The following is a 22,822-nucleotide window of genomic DNA, read 5'->3' as shown; positions in this document are numbered from 1 at the left end:
GTGAGCTCAAAGCCAAGAAAATTCTCATTGATGGTTTGTAAGATCATTTACTTGTTTATGTTGGTAGCTTGAAGAAGTCTAAGGATATTTATGACAAGTTGGTCGGGATGTATGAGGTCAATAACTTGAATCACATCCTCTCTTTGAAAAATAAACTCAAAGAGATGAAGATGAATAAGGGTGAATCCGTGCAATCCTATATCATGAGAGTATCCCACCTAAGGGATCAATTGCAATCTGTTGGTGAACAAATATCTGACAGAGAGTTGGTGGTGGTGACTCTTCAAGGTCTTCCTTCTATTTGTGAAACCTTCATTGTGTTGATTTTTGAGTAGATTGGGAGGTACTCCAAGCCTTAGGGTTCATGGTTTGGAGGGTGAACACCACAAAAGTCACTTGTGGGCTTGGAACCCAAGGTTGGGGTTTTTCACCCATCGATGTTTGGGTCAAAACCATGAGGCATTTTGGACATGTGATGGATGGAGATGATAGAGGACAACGCAAAGAACCCAATGCTTCGAGAATCAGAATTTTGAGATGTCCTTGATGAGATATGATTTTTTGAAGTTGACAAATGGATTATTGGTACATAAGTCATGTAGGCTTGGTGTGCATGTGCCAAAAAACATGTCTATTTCTTGACCCTTCTAAAGTGTATAAATAGAAGGTGAATGTGATCATTTTTACTCATCCAAGAACATCAAATCATCATCATTTCATCTTTGAGCTGGCCGCACGCAAAGGAGGACAAGACGTGGAGGTTTAGGGTTGTTTTGGGCATGTTTCACCTTCACCACAGGTCCGAGTTTATTGCAGGAGCAGGTTGCATTACAGAGAGGGATTATAACGACTGTTTGAGGTGCAGATTTTTTGTAGGATACGTCTGTTTGAGGGCTGCAAAGGATAGTCTCCTTGCAGGGGGCTGAAAGGCCTAGTTGAAGGGTGTTAAGGGCTGTTGTAGGGTGTTGCAGAGATTTGGAGGAGTTTTGGACAGTTAGGAGAGGGATGGGAGGCCTAATCTAAGGCAAGACTCTTCCTAGAATGCAGTCCTAAATGTTATCACGTGGATTGAACCTCAGGCTGAAAGAAGGCAATGCCAGGGTAACCACAAACCACAGTTAGCCAAGTAGCTAGCCCTACTAGGCCAGGAGAGGGCTCTCTCTGTAAGGATCTCAGCCAAGATGACTGGATCAAGAAAATGATATTAGGCTAGGTATAGTAGCACAAGGTTTGATTTGATTTGAAGGGGTTTTGTTGGATCAGGAGGAGCCAGACAGTTTGGGCAAGGAAATTAGGTCAAAATTGCAGGGTTTCGATGGGGCAAGGTAGGCACAAGGCTCAACACTCTAGGGTTTGATGGTGAGGTGATTCAAGATAGGTGAGGAGCTAGAAAGAGCATGCAAGAAACATGGATTCTTCCTAAACTGAAGAAAACATAGACTGTGAAATGTGTACCCAAAACAGAGCATAGAAGTTATGGATTCTGCCTTTTAGACTTGTATACATTCACATAAAGAGCATGAAATGATGAAATGGAATCAACAATACATTTTAACACATGAAAACATAAGGAAAATTGAACTGAGCATCATACCACATGGATCCCAAAGAAATAACTGCAACTTTTCATTAATCTCCTGCTAAAACTGATACAAAATGATGTCTACTCAAAGCATAAGCATCTAACTGAGTCCAACCCATTACAATGAGAAAGAAGAAGAAGATATAGACATTGTTTCAACCTCCTCCCATCCTCAGGGGTCGAATCCCTAAGATGAAGAGCTAATCTAACCAAAATTGAACAAGAAACTGGAATCTAGGCATCCTAACAACTTGCCTCTAAAAGTGAGGAAACTGATTCATTTGTCCTCAAGATGACTTTTAATCTAATGAATCTACCTTCTAATACTTATTATCCATCATATTTACATGCCTAGTCATCATTTACATCAGTAAAACACCATCTATGAGAGGAAACTCAAAATTACAGTCAAGGCACAGTGAAATAGACACTCAGCACAATTTTTGTCCTATGCGCAACGCTTTTTGCAGGTCCATTTTGGAGGCCTTCCCGGTGTCCAAATTGAGCTCATGATAGCTCATTGGAAATCTCTTCAAGTCTTCTTTCCAGAACATCTTGAATTTCTTCATTTGAAGCTCATTTGACCCCTCAAAAACTGATTCTCCCAAGACTGCTTCTGTGTGTCCAAAAAAGGGCAGAAAGGTCATTTTTTGGGTGTTTTTTGACCTTTTGGTTGACCAATTCTGCTCTAAAAGCTTAGAAAATTCTCAGGGTGCATGTAATCATCATTCTGAATCCAAAAATGCTGACCATTCCTTCATTGGATGCCCCTAGGAAAAGCGCAGCGCTAGTGGCGCTATGCATAGAGCCAAAGTTTCTGTGTCAAAAATTGCCAAATTCTTCAAAAGGAAAAAATTCTTCAAAACTTGCTTAAAATTTGTGGAAAATACCACCATTAAGTACCTTGATCAGCTAAGGAAGCTTCAGCAAGCAATCTAAACCTATCATCCTCCTTTTTGCCTTCGAGTGCTTGTTTTAGCCTTCTTTTCATTTGTTTGACCCTTATGTTGCAAATCTTGTTTCGGGTTTTGTAATGGCCAGCCATGTGCCTCATGATTCGATTGTCCTTGTTGGCCTTTTGGAGCAGCTTCCCCATATGCAAATTGACCCTGTCAAGCCATGTTTCTATATCCTCCTCAATTTCCTTCTCAATTCTTTGTTTTGTAGTCAAGGTAGACGATGTTTCTTCCTTTTACATTGCTGATTTGCCGTTGTCACTTTGCCTCTTTGCTTTGAGAAGTTCCAGCGCCATGAGGACTTGTTTGTCACTTAGCTGCTTGTTCTATTGCTCAAGGTATGAAATGACATACTTAGCTCTCGCCAAGTTGTCCATTAGTGCTTGGATCTGTGCATCTTTTTCCCTTGTGGTTATGTTTTCGTTTGTTGCCTCATCTTGGGCCTCAAAGTCAACTGTCTCAATGCCATGAATGTGTGGCTGTTCTGGTTCATCATCTTCCATCAAATCAAAATCTCTTTCTTCCTCATCATCAAGGCTTTCCTCCAGCACCTTTTCTTTCCCTTTATGCAACTGTTCCCTTCCACAGTTTGTGGAGCAAGCATTTGCCTATGAGCTGATAAAGAAGGTAAGGCCCCTTCCACAGCAAGTGGAGTAAACACTTGCCTATCTGTTGCACACAACTTTCTAGCCCCTCTCTGATATGTCTTTTAGGCTTCTGGCTCCTCAATAGCTTTAGTCTCTTTAACCTTTTCATCTTTCTTTACTTTGGCACTGCTGGAAGGCTTCTCTGCTTCTTGAGGCACCGGAGGAGGAACCTGAGGACCCCTGATGATGTCATTGGCAATGAATGTCTCCCAGGAGATGTTAAGGAGATTGGGATGATGTAGCACAATCATCTTGATCAAGGAATAGTGATAGAGACTACTCATCTGTTGGGGGTATGGCTTTTTCTGTATAATGTAGGCCATCTTCTCAATATTTCTAAATAAGAAATAAGGGATGCTCAACATTTTCACTCTTGTAAAATGCATAAGAAGTCTAATGTGGTAGGTGTACAATCTAGAAAACCTGCCCTCACATGTGAAATATTTCATAATGACACTCATCATAGGGGCATATTTGTCTTCAAGGAACTTGGAAGGGAAGGTCCTCTTCTTTTCAATTCTATACCTAGATTTGATGTATGGCTCATAATAGTGTTCATCCAAATCTTGTGCCTTATACCATTTCTCCCCCACATTTGGAATCCCTGTAGCATCAGCAATGATGGAGGATGAAACTGTAAATGTCACCCCGGCAAGAGTTACCTTGTTATCACGGAGATTGGCTACAAAAAGCCTGGTCAGCTCAGGATGATGTTGGACTCTTTCCACCTTCTCACAAAACTCATAACACCCTAGATGCCTGAAACAAGTGACAGTCATATGAGAAGCCTGTAACTCTCTGATGTTTGATGGTTCCTCCCTGATAATTCTGCCTCCCTTGTGTGGTTTTCTCTGATGCTAAGGTTCATCTCCCAAACTCTCACTGCCACTGTTTTCCTCCTCCTCATAATCTCTATCCTCTTTGTCCATGTTTGTCAAATTTTGAAGCTGTGTAACCCTAGAGAAGGTAATGAAGGAGTAAGTATTGGTGATTAGGGATAGGGGAAGGGGAGATGAACTTATGTGGTGTAGGATGGAATATAATATGAAAATGAGAGGGAGGGTATTCTTTTTTGATAGGGGCTGTTTAGTAAATAGGGTTTTAGGATTTTGCTTTGGGGATTTAGGGAATAAGGGATATGGAGGGATTTGTTTGAGGGGATTAGGGTAAAAGGGATATGGAGGGATTTGTAGGAGGGATTAGGGTTTCAAAGAAAAGGTGGAGGGATGTATAGGAGGGATTAGGGTTTCATTTCGAAATAGCAAACCAAATTCAAACTGATGAATTGAATGCCAAGAGGATAGCTTAGAGATCACACTTACTTGTTTATAGGCTATAGAAGGCAAACAACAAGTTTTGAGTGGCTGACAGAGTGTTTTGGCACTTGCTGGCCCTATGCGCAGCGCCACCTATAGGTGTGCAGTGCTCCGGCTCTATGCGCAACGCTGTTCAAATTTACACTGGAGAAACTGTCCTATGCGCAGCGGTCCACTCCTATGCACCACACTCCGGCCTCTATGCGCAGCGCCTCCTCCGACTGCTCTGTGCGTAACATCCTATCTCCTATGCACAACGCCCTATCTCCTATGCGCAACGCCTCTTTTCCTTAGCCACCAGTTGGCCTTAATTCCTCTCTCTCCTTCAATGCTTGTCTTTCTCTTTGCCAAATGAGAGTGATGAGTTTGGAAAAGGAGTGTGACATCTTAAATAGAGATTGATTTTGATTTTTCATTAGAAAAATCCACTTTCTAATGTTTTGGAACCTTTTCTTCTTTCCTCTAATTCTCTGTTTAATACCTTTCTCTCTTTGTCTCTTTTCGGGTGGATGATGCTTGGATTGAACTAATTTTTTTAGTGGTCTCATTTTCTTGCAGCAAGGATAATGTTTGGGGCAGCTAGGAACACTTATTACATGAAATGGATTGAATTACATCAAAAGAATATAAATCAACTAAAAATACTCTGTTTTCATTTCAAAAACATGTTTTTGAGATGAAAATTACATTAGTGACAAAAGATCTTTATACAATCATTATGACTTAGTGGAAATTACTCTCTGTTTATTTGTCATCCTCATACCTTTATTGCCCTTTATTTACACTTGAAATCATGCTTTTGACCTTGGAAATGAACCCTAAGACCTAATGGAAATACCTTGTAAATGAACCCTAAAAGCTAATGGAAAGACAACTACATTAACACCTATTGTAACATATTTGAAACCTCAACTGAATACAATATGGAAATGGGTTAGCAAATGTACCTTATGAGGGAAGATATGATTTTCTAGGAAAAAGACAACCATCAATGGACCATTTTAACATGACCTAATGGAATGATCCAAAATTTAGTATGAGACACCTAAAATGAAAATGCAAAGATTAAATTTGATCCCTGATGGAAGTATGCATATATCGACACTAACACTAAACAACTGGAGCAAGGGACTGCAAGACCACAACTATAGAAGGCTAGTTGTGCAAGGTTATGAGGGCTATAACAATGGGTCACAAGCCCTAACCAGGAGCAACCAAGTATAGTAGTAAACAGTCTCTGAAACCAACGTATGTTATGATGTGTTTGGGTTGATTTGATGTCAAGGATCATGTCCTAGTGTGGACAAAATTTGTAGCAGCCTGTGGGAGCCATTTGGAGGGCTTATCTTGGTGGATGAAAGCCTATCCTAGGAGCATATTTCATAGTGGAGTATTAGGCATCATTGGACTGGTGGAGAGTAGCATGTTAATGGGCCCAAAGTAGCCCTTGACAAGCAGTCATAAGGAGAGCTTGACAGCTGAAGGTTGGGTGAAGATTGGAGCCTAATGTGAAGCTATTTGATTGACGAAAGGGGCTACTAGATTGGCAGATTGGAGCCTAATGTGTAGCTCTTTGATTGATGAAAGGGGCCACTAGATTGGCAGATTGGAGCTCAGGGATTGGCCAGCCTAAAAGAGCAGATTGGATTAGCCTATGTTCATTGTAGCAGAAGTGACTTGCCGCAGTGATAGGTGGCAACCCGCATGGAGATTTTATGTGTTGTCTCTTGATGGACTAAGGGGCAACTAGAGAGTAGAACAGGAACGAAGGACCGACAGGGGACGAGATACGGCATATAGATTGCGACGAGATTGTCATTGTATCTTGTATCCATTGTAAGGAAGCCCTAGATTGTTGTATTACTCAGTTGGTTTAATATAACTAAGATTGGGTTGTTGTACATATTTGTACAATATTTTGTAAAAAGTTGTCTATACTTTTGCATGTGTGATTTACTGCTTTATATTTTCCGTTGTGCAAAGTAGCTTTTGCTGATATTTTAAGATTCTATCCTAGACCCAAGATTGTGGAAATTCAACATGGTATTAGAGGATGTTTGACCTACTTTGGAAGACAGTGAATCATCAGAGTGTACAACGAAGTACATCTTAAGAGGGAGTTGGTCACATTATAGGTGAAGGACTCACTACAATGTCGAAGTTGCAGGCTGGTCTCCGGTACGAGGATAGGATGGAAGGGTTGTCCAACTATAGTCAATGGAAGGAAAGGATAAAGTTGGCCTTGCAGGTCAACAAGGTTTGGGAGTTCACCGAGAAAGCCATCAAGAAGCCAACTAACCCAAAGGAGCTGGAAGTGTACGAGGATTTAGATACGAGGGTGAGATTGATCATCCTTGATGGTGTGAAGGATCCCCTAATACCTCATTTGTTTGGGAAGAACACTACACATGAGATGTGGATGGCTCTTCATAATTTGTTCCAGAATAAGAACAAGAACTGGGTACTGGTATTGGAGAAAGGGTTGAAGTCCACCAAGATGATACAGGGTGAAGGAGTGACTTCGTATTTGACGAGATTGTCTCAGGTCAAAGATGACCTTGCTGCTATCGGTGTGACTTTCAAATTCTGATATGGTGAGGATTGCTTTTAAAGGGTTCACCTAGCAATGGAAGCCCTTCATCAAGAGGATCGTTACCAAAGAGAAGTTGCGAGACTAGAATAGGCTGTGGGACTACTTCATTCAGGAAGAGTTGCGAGACGAGGATCTTCATCCAAAGAAGAAGACTTTTGATGATGACGTGGCACTTACAACATCAATGAAGGGTAAGAAGGACTTGAGTAAAGTCAAGTATTTCAACTATGGCGAGATGGGTCATTTTTGTCGAGATGTCCAATGAAGAAGAAGGGAGATGATGAGAAGAAGAAAGGGAAGCAGGTTGCCAGTGTTGCCACTTCTGCTAAGATAGATGCTCTCACCAGGAGATTGGAGGAGGACGACTTTGCCATGATCTCTCGTTTTTCGCAGGGTACCGTTGATGAGGATGGATGGTACGTGGACAGTGGTGTGTTGAAACATATGACATGGTTACGAGAGGTTTTTGAGACTCTAATTGAATGGGACTCAAAGTTGCACATGGTGTTGGGTGACAAGAATCAGAAGGAGATCCGAGGATCGAGAGTTGTGCCATTAATTGTGAAAATTCCACAACTGAGAATCCCTACTGCAACAACTGATGATATTACTCCTATTTGTTAAATTCCTTTAAACAAATTACTTGCAGTTTTCTACAGAAAATATTGTAATACATACACTGCAGCCTTCACTTAATTAAATTATAAGTGGAAACATGATACTGAGCAAGAAAGAAAATAAAACACAATAGACACTGTTATTTTTTGGACAAATGTCCCCAACAAAACCCAATGTAGGAGAACCAGTCCACCAGTTCTGAGCATTTATTATTATTAAGCAGTAGCAAATTCTGAATACATCTCTAAATACCTCTCAGGTTATTTAGTTACAAAGAGAGAAATACTAGCAAAAAGATTTGTGAGATTACCTCACACTATCGCTGGAAATCATGGCTAATCCAACCCCAGAATGATTTCTCCCGAATTTTCTGGCTGCCTTTGTGCAGTATCTGCATCAGCCCAACGTCAAGCTCTCTGGGGACAATGTCAATTCTCTGGCTGGTCGATTTGCTGCCTAGGGGATTCGATTTCTGCCTCCCAGTCTCACACCCCGGCTCTTGGCTTCTGAAACTCGAATTCCCTTTGCAAATTTTAGACTCCCTCTTGGCTTCTATGCTACCTTTGCGTGCCTCTGCATTAGTCCCTTTGGCTTAGCGCTGCCACTGCTAGATTACTCTCTGCTTCTCTTTGCTGATGATTCTCCGGTTGAGAAAATCACTCTCTCTACGGATGCTATCCATACTCCTCAACTGCAAGAAATCTCTTCAATCAGAACTTCCTCCTGAGAACTTCTCACTTCAGAAATTCGATCTCTTGATCTCTTGGTGTATTTTCCAAATGACCCTCAAGCTTCCTTAAATAATCTTCTCGTTGACATTCAACGGCCCAGATTAAAAGCTAATCAATGGTTAAGATTATTTTAGCTTGATCCTTGTCTTCTTCTAGAAGTTACACCCACAATTAGATTAATACCCATTAATATTTTTAATTTCCTAAGTTTAGACTTAGGGTCCCATTAAAAAAATATTAATTATTTTAATAAAATTGTCTTTGGGTGGAATTTCCCAAAATGCTTTCTAGGTTCTTTGGAATACATGTGCCCAAGCCTCCCTACAAAATTTGAGGCCTAGAGCACATCCGATGCTACCCCAAATCAACACTCCCTCTTAGCGAGGAATGTGCTCTAGCAATATACGTTGCTGCATACTGCTCTGACTTTGAAGCATCGTCCTCTGTGCTGCTGATGTCTGACATGCTGTCCACCAACTACCGCTTTGCTGCTGCTGACACTGCCATTGTCAACACTGCATCCGTACTGCAACTCCCTCTCAAGTGATGCATCTGTGTTGTTGCTAGCACTGCCACTGCGAACTGCCTCTGTGCTGCAAATTGTTGTTGCTACTCCATCAACAACGAAAAAACATCCCAAATTACCGAACTAATTGTGTTCAGTATGATACCACATGAATGCTAAAATATGACTGCTGCTAGTCTCTGCGCAGAACCTCTTAATCTACTGCGCTGCTGCTGACCTCTGCTTTGTGCCATTTGCATTGCTGCCAACTCTGCTCTGTGTTGTTCAGTTTTAGGTGCTCCTAGCCATTGCAACAGTCTCTCTGACACTCCTCGGCACCATCCGACACTAGTCCATCCTACTACTTCTGATTTGGGCTCTCGTAGCAAGGAATTGATCCAAGAGGTGGGTTCCTTAAGGATCTTGCCCATTTATAACTCTTTTGAACTATAGCTCCAAATCACCCCACCTCCCTCCTAGAGATGTGGTTGCCATCTCAGCCAAAAAAATGTCGAATTACTCCCTCTCTCCTCTGCGTAGCACTGGACTGGCCTACACACTCCCTTCTGGAGCTTGTAGATCTGCTACTCCTTACTGCTTTTCAGCTTGTGAGAATTTGAATTCCTTGTCTAGGAATTCTCTGAGGAAGAAATTCCCTCAACCGTGCTTCTCCTCTCTCTTCTGAGGATTTTCTACCTAACAAATGCTTGTAGAAAAATCTACGTCCCACCAACTCTCCTCATGCTGAGGTTTCTGCGCTACTCCCTTTGCCACGACAAAAACTCGATCTGGAAGCCCTTCTCTCCGTCGACTCACTCAGAGAGAGATTGCCTCAAAGTTTCAGCCCTTCGGCTAGAACTGCGTAAACTCTCTGGGGTTTCGAACTGCTGCCTCCTGCAGCTTTTTGATCTCCCTCTTTTGCTCAGCGCTGGATCTACCGGCTCTACTCTTCTTGCTTCACCTGGAGCTTTGATATCATGTGAAAATTCCACAACCGGGAATACCTACTGCAACAACTGATGATATTACTCCTATTTGTTAAATTCATTTAAACAAATTACTTGCAATTTTCTACGGCAAATATCGTAATACATACACTGCAGCCTTCACTTAATTAAATTATAGGTGGAAACAAGATATTGAGCAAGAAAGAAAATGCAACACAATAGACACCATTATTTTTTGGACAAATGTCCCTGGAAAAACCTAATGCAGGAAAACTGGTGCAGCAGTTCTGAGGGTTTATTATTGTTAAGTAGTAGAAAATTCTGAATACATATCTAAATACCTCTTAGGTTATCTAGTTACAGAGAGAAATACTAGCATAAATATTTGTGAGATTACCTCACACCATCACTGGAAATCGTGGCTGATCCAACCCCAGAATGATTGCCCCCGACTTTTCTAGCTGCCTTTGTGCAGTATTTGCGTCAACCCAGCGTCAAGCTCCTGGGGACAACGCCAATCCTCTGGCTGGTTGATTTGCTGCCTAGGAGATTCGATTTCTACCTTCCGGTCTCACACCCTGGCTCCCGGCTTCTGAAACTCGAATTCCCTTTGCAAATTTTGGACTCCCTCTTGGCTTTTGCGCTGCCTCTGTGTGGCTCTGCATCAGCCCCTCTAGCTTAGCGCTGCCACTGCTGGATTACTCTCTACCTCTCTCTGCTGATGATTCTCTGGCTGAAAAAATCACTCTCTCCGGATGCTATCCCTGCCCCTCAATTGCAAGAAATCTCTTCAATCAGAACTTCCTCGTGAGAACTTCTCACTTCAGAAATTTGATCTATTTTCCAAATGCCCCTCAAGTTTCCTTAAATAATCTTCTCGTTAACAGTCAAGAGCCCCGATCAAAAGCTAATCAATGGCTAAGATCATTTTATCTTGATCTTCATCTTCTTCTAGAAGTTACACCCACAATTAGATTAATGCCCATTAATATTTTTAATTTCCTAAGTTTAGACTTAGGATTCCATTAAAAAAATATTAATTATTTTAATAAAATTGTTTCTGGGTGGAATTTCCCAAAACGCTTTCTGGGTTCTTTGGAATACATGTGCCCAAGCCTCCTTGCAAAATTTGAGGCCTAGAGCACATCCGATGCTACCACAAATCAACATTAAGGATGGAGACAAGATGAGTGATGCAGGTCCAAGATGTATTGTTTGTACCAGGACTCAAATATAATGTGATATCTGTCTCGATGATCGAGAAGAAGGGGTTTGAGGTCTTATTCCAGGATGGGAAGGTAAGACTCAGGCCCAGAAGCTCTAGCTCTGTAGGTATTGTGCTTAGAGTTAGAGAGCATGGTCTATATAGGTTGACGGATAAGCCTATGGATCATGGGAAGAAGAATTAGGCAGACTGGGTGTAGGTTCCAGAGAAGTAGTTGTAGGTGCAGGCTTCAGAGGTATAGGTACAGGTTCTTGAGAAGAAGGTCCAAGTTCCAGAGGCTCAGAGGGAGTTGAGTTCTAGCGGGAGCTTGTAGATTCAGAGGGAGACTTTGTAGCCCAAGAAGAGCGCGTGGTCAGTGGGGAGAAAGGGTGCTTCCACATCTGCCAAGAAGGAATCATGGAGGGATTGGAAAGCGATACAGGAGAAGAAGAAGCAGGATGCTTCTAGTGACAGTGACACTTCCGAGAGAGGCATAGTTCACGCTACAGGGATTGCTACAGTTCTGAGTGCCAAGAGTTGGGCGAGTGTTGTGAGCAGTGATGATGACGATGAGTTACTTCCTAGTCTTGGAAGTTGTTAAAATTGGCAACTAGGGCCAAACTCCATGTGGGTCTACTTATTTATGGAAGCTGATATTTTTCTTGGATTCCTCTCGTCGAGAGGTGTAGGATTGATCTAAAGATCATCCGATTCCGACATGTATTCATGGAGATATGAATTTATTTGTGTTATGTGACAATTCATCAAGGTCAGCCAGCAACCAAATTACCCCCACTCTACCTCAACGTTGTACCATAAATAGAGGTGGCTTTCAAGTCATTTGGACACACACCTCTTGTGATCTCTTCCTCTCCACTTGTTTGGGTTTTGGTGGAAGGAGGAGTCCCTAAGAGAATACGCTGCCCTAGAGGAGATGCCCTAGCCCTAGACGCTGTCTAAAGAGACCTATACGCTGCCCTAAATTACAGTCATGAGACATCTAGACGCAGGCCCTATAGACGTAGTCATGGAGGATGATTATCACGTTGGAGAGAGGCACCTACGCTGCCCTAAAGGAGGCTCTCCTACGCAGTCCTAGGAGAGGCTAAACGCAGGTAAGGAGAAGCCCTAATCTCAACCCTGAAGGAGATCTAACCACTGCAAAATGATGCCCTAAAACGCTGTCCTAGGCCACAGTCATTGAGGGTGTGTATGTAGCAAGAAGAGACACTTAACTTAGTCATGAAGGAGGCTTCCATACGCTGTCAAAGGAAGCTCCATAAAAGCCCTAACCACAGTCCTCTATACACAGCTAGACACACTCAAAGGGAGCCTAAATGAACTCCTAATCCGCAGTAAGAAAGAGACTCAACTAGCACATCTTAGCCACAGTCCTGAAGCCTAAACTGCAGGTCAAGAGGTGACCTCAATCTGCAGTGAAGGGTGATTCAAAGAAGCCCTTATGCGCTATACTAAGGAGTCTTAAACACGTTGTCATTAGAGGACTCAATCTGCAGTTAAGGGTGATTGTTCTAAGAACCACTTACACATTGTTTCATAGCTAGAGGGTGATCTGCAGCTACAAGACGATGGTCATAGGCAGTATAGCTCGTTGCTGTCCAGAAGGAGGTCTTACACAATCACCTAGCCACTGGGATAATGCCACATTGTTGTAGGTGACAACATGGCCATTTCAGTATTGTTTGGGTATGATATGCTCAACCAAAGTATCCAATGAGGAAGATCTATGGGGTTGTTGCATAAAGATTGATTGAGTCATTGTATGAAGGGACTAGGTTACAGTTAACTGCTGGGCTAGGCCGCAAGCCATAGCCATCAGAGGGAGGCCTCTTTAAGTTCTGCTTTCATACCCTATAAGGCCGTGTATTATTGGAGAAAATGTGTGCAAACAAGCTGCAGTCAATAGGTGGACTATGGAGTTTGTTTAGAGTGTTGTAGTTCACAACGTTTGTGCTCTATCTAGTGTCCAACTTTGCCATGAAATGCATCAAATATGAAAGGTGCCAGATCAGCAGCCTTGCCATGATCAGTGAAGAAGCAAAGGAGGAAGAGATTTATAGAAGGAAAGCTTCATTATTCTGGGTATTTGGTTGAGCTGCTCTAGGCTTATCATCTACTGCTTTGTGTCATCTTCATGGTGAAGATCTCTGATGTCTGATCTCCTATCTTGGCAAGTTAAAGTGTTGACTTCAAATGTATATGTACTATCTCTCTCTCTGCTGAACTATTGAAGAATATAAGAATATTTGATCAAGGGTTTCCCCACATTGGGATTTTCCCCTAGCTGGCCCCACATCTTGTGTCCTCTTGTCTTGGCTTGTTTTTTGATGTTTATGTTTATGTTCTATCTGCACTTTACTATCATACTAATGTGATTGCTAATCTGGAATTGATATTGAGCTAAAATGGAAAACTTGAAGTAAATTGCTCTAAGCATAGAACATACCTAAAATTAACATGGTATCAAAGTTGAGGTGAAGACAAAGCCCAAGCAAGAGTGAAAGAGCAATCACCAAAGACAGTTGGACAAGGTCAAAGGCTCAATGGGTTCCTCATCCCTTTTCCTGGCTGAAGACAAGCTTCATAAAAGGTCTATCATGGATGGGAGATGTCCCTGAATCTGACATTGGAAAAGCAAGAAGTGCTGGATTACGTGAAGGGTATAATCCCTGAACCTCCATCAAAATCACCAGCTGCTACAAAGAACAAGTACACTGAGGGTGGAAGGAAATGCGGATACCTTGCTTGTAATAGGTTTGGCCATTATGTGATGGAGTGTCCGAATAGAAGAGACATATCACTTGATGATGATAACAATCATTCTAGGGGCATCTTCAATGATCGGAGGAATGATAGGTACAATGGAAAAGGAAAAAGGAATGCAGGTCATCAAGGAAATGGCCGACTCTTCAAGAAAGCAAGGAACTCCAGGTATGAAGAATCAAATGTTGTTTCTGATAAGCAAGAGGAGTATTATCTTATATTGGCCCTCTCCACTACCTCTCCTCCTGGCTCGTTGGGAAATTGGCTTATCGATAGTGGTGCCTCAAGGCACTTTACCATATACAAGGAAGCGCTCTTTAATCTGATAGAGAAGGAGACAATCGTGATGATTATTCTTGGAGACGATGCCACCTATCCCGGAAAGGGTGTAGGGAATGCTACCCTTCAATTAAATGAGGGTAACATGATTCATTTACAAGAAATTCTGATCTCAAGAAGAACTTGGTGTCCATTTCGACAATGGAAGTGAAAGTTTTCAAGGTGGCATTCATCGTGGAAAGGTACATGTCTGGAAAAGGAATTTTAAAGATGCTTTTGGGTTCAGGGTTGGCAATTTGTATCAAGTTGCAGGAATTCCAATGGGGACAATGTCATGTGACACATCTCTTCTATGGCACCAAAGGTCTGCCCATCTTCATTATGGGGCCCTACCCAATGTAAGTCAGATGGTGACAGGGATGCCTAAATTCAAAGAAGAGCATGAAGGTACATGTCCGAGATGTATCGAAGGAAATTTTATAAGGGGGCCATTCCTCTCATGTAATAGCAACACCATAGATCTGGAACAACCCGAGGGGCTTGAGATTCATGATCAAGAATCTCATGTATGCAGGTTGAAGAAAGCTCTTTATAGTTTGAAGCAAGCACCCTGGGCTTGGCATTAGAGGATTGATAGCTATCTGATGAAGTTGAGATTCACTAGGAGTGAAGTCAATCCAAACCATTGCTTTAAGGTTGTGGATGATAGACCTCTCATACTAGTACCTTATGAGGACGACCTTGTTTTGGCAGGTGCAGTCCCTCTCCTTTGCAAAAGAAAGAGGGAGTTGGATTTCGGATTTGGAATGGTGAACTGCAAGCCTGTGACTACCATGATGGAGCCTAACTTTAAGAAGTTATGGGGTAGTGCTGCCGGACCTAATTCCTCTGAGTTTTGTCAACTCTTAGTAGCATTGATGTTCTTGGTGAACTTTCATCTGGATAGATGTTTTGCAGTTAGCATGTTGAGCCAACATGGATTCATATGTCACCTCCACAGCAAGTTGGCCTCAAGGAGACTAAGTCGGCCTCAACTCGGTAATTCGACCTCACCAAAAGCCTATATATTGGAGCAGATCGAATTCATTTGGACACACTCTCTCTCACAAGTTCGATATCCAAGAAATAGCTAGGAAAAAGTGTGAAGTGGAAGAAAGAGGCTAAAAGGAGTGCGGAGTTGGTCAAGAAGGAAGGGAAGGACAAAATCGAAGTTTTGGGCTATCTATATCTCTCTCGTGTGGGCTACTTTAGGAGATCAAAGTCTCTTTGTCAAGGTCGAAGCTGTTGCTGCTACCAGTTGTTGTCTGTTGCTGCCAAGTTGAAGTTGCCAAGGTTTAAGTACTGTTGCTATTAGGTCGAAGATTTGGATTAAAGGAGGAAGGGCCGACTTGGTGTGGATGAGGTCTGTGTCTAGGTTGAAGAGTCTCAGGAAAAACTATTGAGTTCTGTGTCTAGGTTGAAGAGTCTCAGGAAAAACTATTGAAGGAAGAGATTTTGACTGGGCTTTCCCCTAGATAGGGTTTTTCCTTAGCAGAGTGCCTACATCTTGTGTCTTGTGTTTTTGTGATCTTTATACACACATAATTTGGTAATTGCTGGATGAAAGATAATACAATAAATAGTTAAAGGAAGCCAACATAATTCACAAGTAATTATCAAGAAAGAGAAATCTAACCCTAATTCTAGTAGCTTTGATTTCTCAACATCACCTTCAAACAATGATATCTCGCAAACCTTGAGGGCTCTTTTGGCGTGCCATATACCACTGAAATTGGGTCGACGTGGAGAATCCAAAAGGATGATTTAGACTCGAAACACCATGATTTTCCATGTCATTTTGGTCAACTAAGGCAGGACATATTCTGGTGTTGCTTGAATTGACATCAATGGCAACCACATTTCAACAATCTCCCCCTTTATCATTGATGGAAACACATGTACTCCCCTGTGATCATTGTTCCCCCTGACTCCATGGCTCTAATCTTCTTGACATGTCTTCTCTCCCCCTTTGAGATCGATGGAAAAGAGTGACTCCACCTGACAATTTACCTGTTGTTGTGTACTTGTAACTTGCCTCTACTCCCTCTGTTTGTTTGGTTGGATAAAAAACATTTCAATGTGAACTTGGGAGAATCCTAAGTTTTTGCTGAAGATACTCAAACGCCTCACACGGTAAAAGTTTGGTGAAGATGTCAACTATTTGCTCCTTTGTCCCAATATATTCCACCCTTGTGTTCCTCTCTATAACCTGTTCATGAACAAAGTGATATTTGATAGGAATGTGTTTTGTTTTTTAATGGATGAAAAGATTCTTGGAGATGCTTATGGCGCTGGTGTTGTCGCAGAACATCATAATGGGTTCATCAAACTTCACCTAAAGATATTGCAACATTTGTTTCATCCAGAGGACCTGAGTACAACATGCTGCTATTGTTATGTATTCTGCTTTTGTTGTGGATAAGGAAACTGAAGACTGCGTCTTGCCCAACCATGATACGAGACAACCATAGAAGTAGAAATATGCTCCATTGGTGCTTTTACAATCATCAACGTTGCTTGCTCAATCTACATTTGTATAAGTTGTGATAGTTAAATCATGCCCTTTTGGATACCATAGGCCAAAATCTGTTGTTCCTTTGAGATATAAAATGATTCTCTTCACTGCAATAACATGAGATTCTTTTGGTGTTGCAAGGGTTGACATCAATGACAACCACATTTCAACATTAACATACTACTACTAATAATAAAATGTTTATATCTTATATAAAGTAATTGAAAAATTAAATTCTTATTATTATAACATTTCAAGTATTATTATTTTACATTTTGACCGTTTTATCAAGGTTTAATTTTGAATGGAGCAAATATTTGTTGGAATTGTATGTGGCTATATTACGCTTTTATCTTTCTTTTTAGCTGCATCAACCTCTAGGGCATCATTCCAAGCCTGACCCAAGGTGTGGACAAGGGGAGGGGGGAAGGCTAACACCTCGTGGACCCAATGGACAAATGTGGACCTAAATGGGGAAGGGTGAAAAAGGGCTTGTAATGAGCGGAGGGGAATGAGGTATATGGTGTTGGGAAAAGGGACCATGCAACCAAAATCAGGGTTTCCAATGTAGTGCCACTCCTAAAGCTAGTTGTCAATAAAGGAGACCCCATGAGACTACGATACAGGATTAACCCTCCAAGCTAAGATAAGGGAACAAGAGTACAGTGAAAGCCCTTCATTCTTCCAAGTCACCCAATAATCCATGCCCAAGTGTGCCTAATAAAAACAAGCATAAACACCCATTTACATAATGAAGCATCATACCTTCGAGGTTGGATGACTTGCCTTCAAACATACGATCATGACAGATGAGCAAGGGAATACAATGGATGGCTCAGGTGGCAGAGAAAAGTAGCACATCAGAGCTACGAGGTGGCTGCAAGGAGTTGTTGGTTGTAGACAAGTCTAGGAGAAGATTTCTCCTATGGAGTCACTGAATGGTGGTGGGTAACATCTAGCGCCAACTAGGACATGAGCTCTCAATAGAGTGCACAAACCATGTACTCGAATGAGGAGGTCATGATAACACCAACAATCTCTTGGATCGTAGAACTGTTGCCTGCACATCACAAACAAGAAAACGAGGGCAACATTGGTCGATGGCATACTTTGATCTCCCATGCTTTCATTAGGTAATAAAATCAAACATGAAATAAAATTTATTCTAAAATGTAAGTTTAATCTAAATGCACCTAATTTAGCATGAGAACACGATATGATGATGTTAGCATGCAAAAATCAATATGCAATGCATCCTACCCTAACATGCATTTTACATCGTGCAAGTACTAAGTGTAATCATAGAGCTAATGCAACCAACATATAATTAAATCAATATAAAGACATTCGTGCTCATGATTACTCAAGCTATAAGACCAAGGGAAAGGATAAGAATAATCATTTGTAGATCATGAGTGTAGTATCCTCGACCCCTAACCGGCAACACCACTCTTCCACTAGGGCATAACTATATATTAAATTTTTGCGGAAGCATGTAAAACTAAAATGGTCGTACTTTAAACCATGTGCCTGGAAAATAAAATTAATAGGAATGCACTACATGCCATGAATGCAACACTTTTCACACATAATTTAAAAGACACAATATTGCAGCAAAAATAAATGCAATTTGATAACAGGTTGCTAGAAAATTCTAGAACTGGGGTTCAATTTTAAAAACCATATATATATATATATATAACCATTCATAAAATTTAGGAACTTATCTGCAAATGGAATCTGAATGGTTGCGGGCCCTCCACGTTCCACCTAGCCATAGACCTAGTGGTTCATAAGCTCAACCACTCGGTCACCCCTGAGCTGGGATGACAACTCGAAGGCAACAATAACCGAAAGTATCCATACATCCATGGCCAAGATGCCAACCGAACAGTCACGCTGCTCTAGGTCTCCAGACACCCTCCAGGCAAATTGCCAAGGTACCAACCCAATAGTTGTGCTGCTCCAGGGATCCAGTCATCCTCTATGCCATAAACCGACACTGAGTTCCCACTAGAACTCCATGGTCGCTAGGCCATAAATAGGGTCACAAACCCTTGGAGCTCTAAGCTTCCCAAAGTCAGTAAAAGGGCTTGTTGCACTTATTTTTGTCAAAGTTCCGAGTCAGCGGATGTACCAATTTCTCCAAAGGATCGAGATCGTCGAAACATCTGTTTATTGAGTCATTTTAAACCCATTTTGAAAGTTTGTAATGTAAATGATGCTAGTAAGACCATGTATGTATGTAACAACCTAGGTAAGCCTATTATTTTGGCAAAAGTTTCATCCTAGGAGGTTTTTCGTCTCACTGATTCATTTGCGTTTCTATACATGGACGGTTGGCAGAGCTTTTCCCTCCGACCTCACCCAAAGCTAGATAGAATTTGTCATCAAAGTCTTAGGTGAGTTCTAGTGTTTTAGTCGAGTCTTATGTAAAAGTGATTTGGGAATAATTTAAGCTAATTGGCTAAATTATTTTATTACAAATCACTTGGTCTACTAGATCATGTTGTGTCGCAGAATTGGGTGTGTAATTTGAGGGTCTATATCGAATGGGTGTTCCCCCTTTGAGAGTTGAAAATGTAATCATCTTATGTAAAACATATTTTAGAGCATGGTCCCTCATACTTAGACACCATGGCTAAAATATTAGAGGGTGGAAAAATATTTAATCCCCTTAAGTGTCAATTAATTGTTTTTTTTAGCAAAAAATAAATTCATCTTAAGCTAGAAGATTAATTAATTAGAATCAAATTTAGAGTCTTAGAGATTAAATTCTCCAAGTGGAAAAATTCATGGGTATTAAAGAAATTAATTTTTGGAAGTCCCCCACCAAGGGAATATTGGAATTTTCAAAGATAAATTGGACCCTTAAGCCCTTGGTGGATAAGTCAAAATAAATATTTTGAGGAAATTAGCTCCACAGTTAAGCGCGCTTGAGCCAGAGGAGTTCTGGGATGGGTGACCTCCTGGGAAGTCCTGGTTACCGGGTGCAAGCCCCGGAAGTGATGATTGATGCTATGTGATTCATTTCACTAGTTTCAATCCCACTTCTTCACCCCTGTGAGCATCACCCGACGCAATGAGTGCTAAGTGAACTATTCAAAAATCATGAGAAATTAGTCAGTTACGACTACCTCTCATGGAAATGGTCATACGTGAATGACTTACTTAACGCAGTTGAATCCCAAAATGATCTCTAATATAATGCACTGCGTAAACCCCCATACTTAAATTCAAAAAGAGTCAAGGGATCTCTACTTGAATGGTTCATGAGGCACAATACTTGCTAAGGTTTTGCAAATGGGGTAGCAAGCTAAGTGGGCTTGATTGTGGGGAAAACTCCACAGTTAAGCGCGCTTGAGCTAGAGGAGTTCTGGGATGGGTGACCTCCTGGGAAGTCCTGGTTACCGGGTGCAAGCCCCGGAAGTGATGATTGATGCTATGTGATTCATTTCACTAGTTTCAATCCCACTTCTTCACCCCTGTGAGCATCACCCGACGCAATGAGTGCTAAGTGAACTATTCAAAAATCATGAGAAATTAGTCAGTTACGACTACCTCTCATGGAAATGGTCATACGTGAATGACTTACTTAACGCAGTTGAATCCCAAAATGATCTCTAATATAATGCACTGCGTAAACCCCCATACTTAAATTAATTTTGAGCTAATAAAAATGGGTTAAATGAGAAATTCGAAAATTCCTCAAAAATAAATATTTTCAATGGTGGAGATTAAAAGATGATCAAATATTTTTCGACTGCCGAGAGTATTTTGACGGGGATCAAGCCAACTAGCCATTACTTTTCCACTTGAAGGATTTATCTATAACTTGAAAGTCATTTGTGTCTCAAGCCATCTAGTTTTGGCTTATGTAACTCTGAAAAGCTGATGTAAATTATTGTCTTGTTGAAAACACTGGAATAATCATAATACAAACTTTGGGGTGCAATTCATGGTGTCTCTTATCTGATGATTTGTGGTACGTGTTGGGTACGAGCATTCCTATATTGTGCTTTATAAATATTTTGATCGTTACTTCATTGTAGGTGATAGGAACATTCTATTGATAAGCTGTGGGCTTATCTTAGGTGATTCGATTCACTGAGTGTTCTAACGATTTGTTCTTTGAAATATATAGTGTTTGCAGGTTACCCAACCCTTGGACTCCAGGTCCACAAACTTTGGATAGAGGTTGACTATGTTTGGACTCTAATTATTTTTATGGTGTTCTAACTTCGCTAAGGCTGTAGTTTATTATTTATCTTTCGAAATACATTTAGCCACTACTAAAGATTTATTAAATTTCCAAAATTTTCCCAGCATTTTACATGTATATTTTGCAAATATAATTTGTATAATACACTTGTAATTTTTTTTTCTAATCTTGGTTTTACCGCTGTGGTTTTTTGGGTTTGAATTAATTTTGAAAATTTTGTATATATTCGGGTTTTGGGTATTTTTATTTTCATTTGTGCAGGTGAGATCAAGTGGAAAGAGTTGGATTAGAGCTAGATATAGGTCCTTGAAGGTAAGATATAACCTCTCAAATTTTTTGCAGGGCCATCATCAAGGAATTTTGCAGTGAAATTGAGCAATATTGAAGATCTGAAGCGAATTAAATTTTCCAGTGAGGGTTTTGAATTTTTTTAGGGCCTTGAATCCCAACATCTTCCTCCAACCCTCCTGCGTAAGCCATTTTCCACCTCCCTAGGGCTGGTTGTAAGCCCAAGGGGCCTCAACCTCCCCTCTTAGCCTTTGTCGTGGCCTTGTAAGGCCTTCTTCTCCTCCTCCTCGACCCTCCTTGCCTCTCAGACCTCCTCCGTAGCCTTCTCTCCTCCCTTCGCTCTCCCTTCTTCCCATCCACTCTCCCTCCTCTCCTCTTGTCTCTCTCTCCCTTCCCTTTCCTCTCTTCTACCCTAGCCGCAACCCTCTAAGGGCTTGCAGCAATCCTTCTAGGCCTTGAAACCCTAGGTTGTAGGCCTTAGGGCCTTGCCCAAGCCCTCAGCCTCCTCTTTTCCCTATCCGTAACCCTTGTGGGTCCTACGACAACCCCTTGGGGGCCTCTTTTCCCTATCTGTAACCCTTTTGGGGCCTACGACAACCCCTTGGGGGCCTCTTTTCCCTAATGGTGGGCCTATCTGGCCTTTCCCTTGAGTCGCTAGGCCTTCTATGCTTCTTCTAACCCAACGCTAGCCCTATTGGGCCTAATGTTAGCTCTTCTTGGCCCTAATTTTCCCTTTGTCCATCTCTGAAATTTCAGCACTGAATATTGGAGGGTTTTGTAGGAAGAAATTGACTCAAATTTTGTGTTTTCAGGTGGCATCTTTATTGGAAAATTTTTGGGCAAATTGGACAAGTGATCTTCAAGGCCTTGGGCCCAGGGTTTTCTCTCTAAACCCTTATTTTCTCACTGTTTTGCTACAATTGTAATAAATTCTCTATAAAAATGATCCAAGTGTCCTAAAAACTCATCTAAATAGTCTAGAACACTAAAAATTTCATGATAAAATTTTACTTGTGTTTTGGCTACTTGGGCATTGTTCATTAGACCTATATATACTTGTTTGTTTGCTAGAATATCTCTGCATAATCAAATAGATCAGATCTGATATAACTTGGAAAGAACACATTAAGAGGCATAAAATTGATTGCATGATATCTAGCATATTGTCATAACATCTAAGCATCTTGGGCATCATGTTTTTGGCATAAATCTCCAATTTGTAGTGACTGATATCTCTACATAAAAGTGTGATCAGATCTGATATTTTCTGAATACTACATCTATGAGAAGGCTAAAAACTCACAATCCCATATCGGCAAAGTTGGTTTATCACTTGGCAATTGTTTGGCACAGTTTGGCACACAATCTCACATTGATTGCTCATTGTTTGCATAATTTTATCACTGCTGTAATAAGTATTTTTAGATCTGATATGTCTCTGAGTAATTCATTATAAGAAGGGTAGCTCTCTTGAATACTCACTTGGAAAGCCATTTAATGTTTCATTGGTCATATCAGTTTCTTATATGCTTGCTATTTTGCATAATTTTATCACTGCTGTAATAAGTATTTTTAGATCTGATATGTCTCTGAATA

The 22,822-nt window shown here is 41.1% G+C and overlaps 1 protein-coding gene across 7 annotated transcripts in view; it reads left to right on the top strand.

The window, feature by feature from the left end:
• LOC149143582 (uncharacterized) overlaps window positions 1-22,238 on the top strand; it is a 163,372-nt gene extending 141,134 nt beyond the window's left edge. For 2 of the 7 annotated variants that reach the window (XM_089448903.1, XM_089448900.1), the window contains one exon: window positions 22,039-22,232. In XM_089448903.1, coding sequence (XP_089305029.1) covers window positions 22,039-22,117 — 79 coding nt within the window. In that variant the 3' untranslated portion in view covers window positions 22,118-22,232. Of the gene's footprint in view, window positions 1-22,038 lie in introns of all 7 variants that reach the window. The other 5 variants (XM_089448905.1, XM_089448904.1, XM_089448899.1 and 2 more) reach the window with 5 other exon arrangements.
• The last annotated feature ends 584 nt before the right edge of the window (window positions 22,239-22,822 follow it).

The sequence above is a fragment of the Pinus tabuliformis genome, chromosome X (genome assembly GCF_031772625.1).
Source record: "Pinus tabuliformis cultivar Carrire ecotype Pingquan chromosome X, CPIR1, whole genome shotgun sequence".
NCBI classification, from domain to species: Eukaryota; Viridiplantae; Streptophyta; class Pinopsida; order Pinales; family Pinaceae; genus Pinus; species Pinus tabuliformis.
Note: the sequence above shows the minus strand (reverse complement) of the source record. Positions and strands in the feature narration are given on the sequence as shown.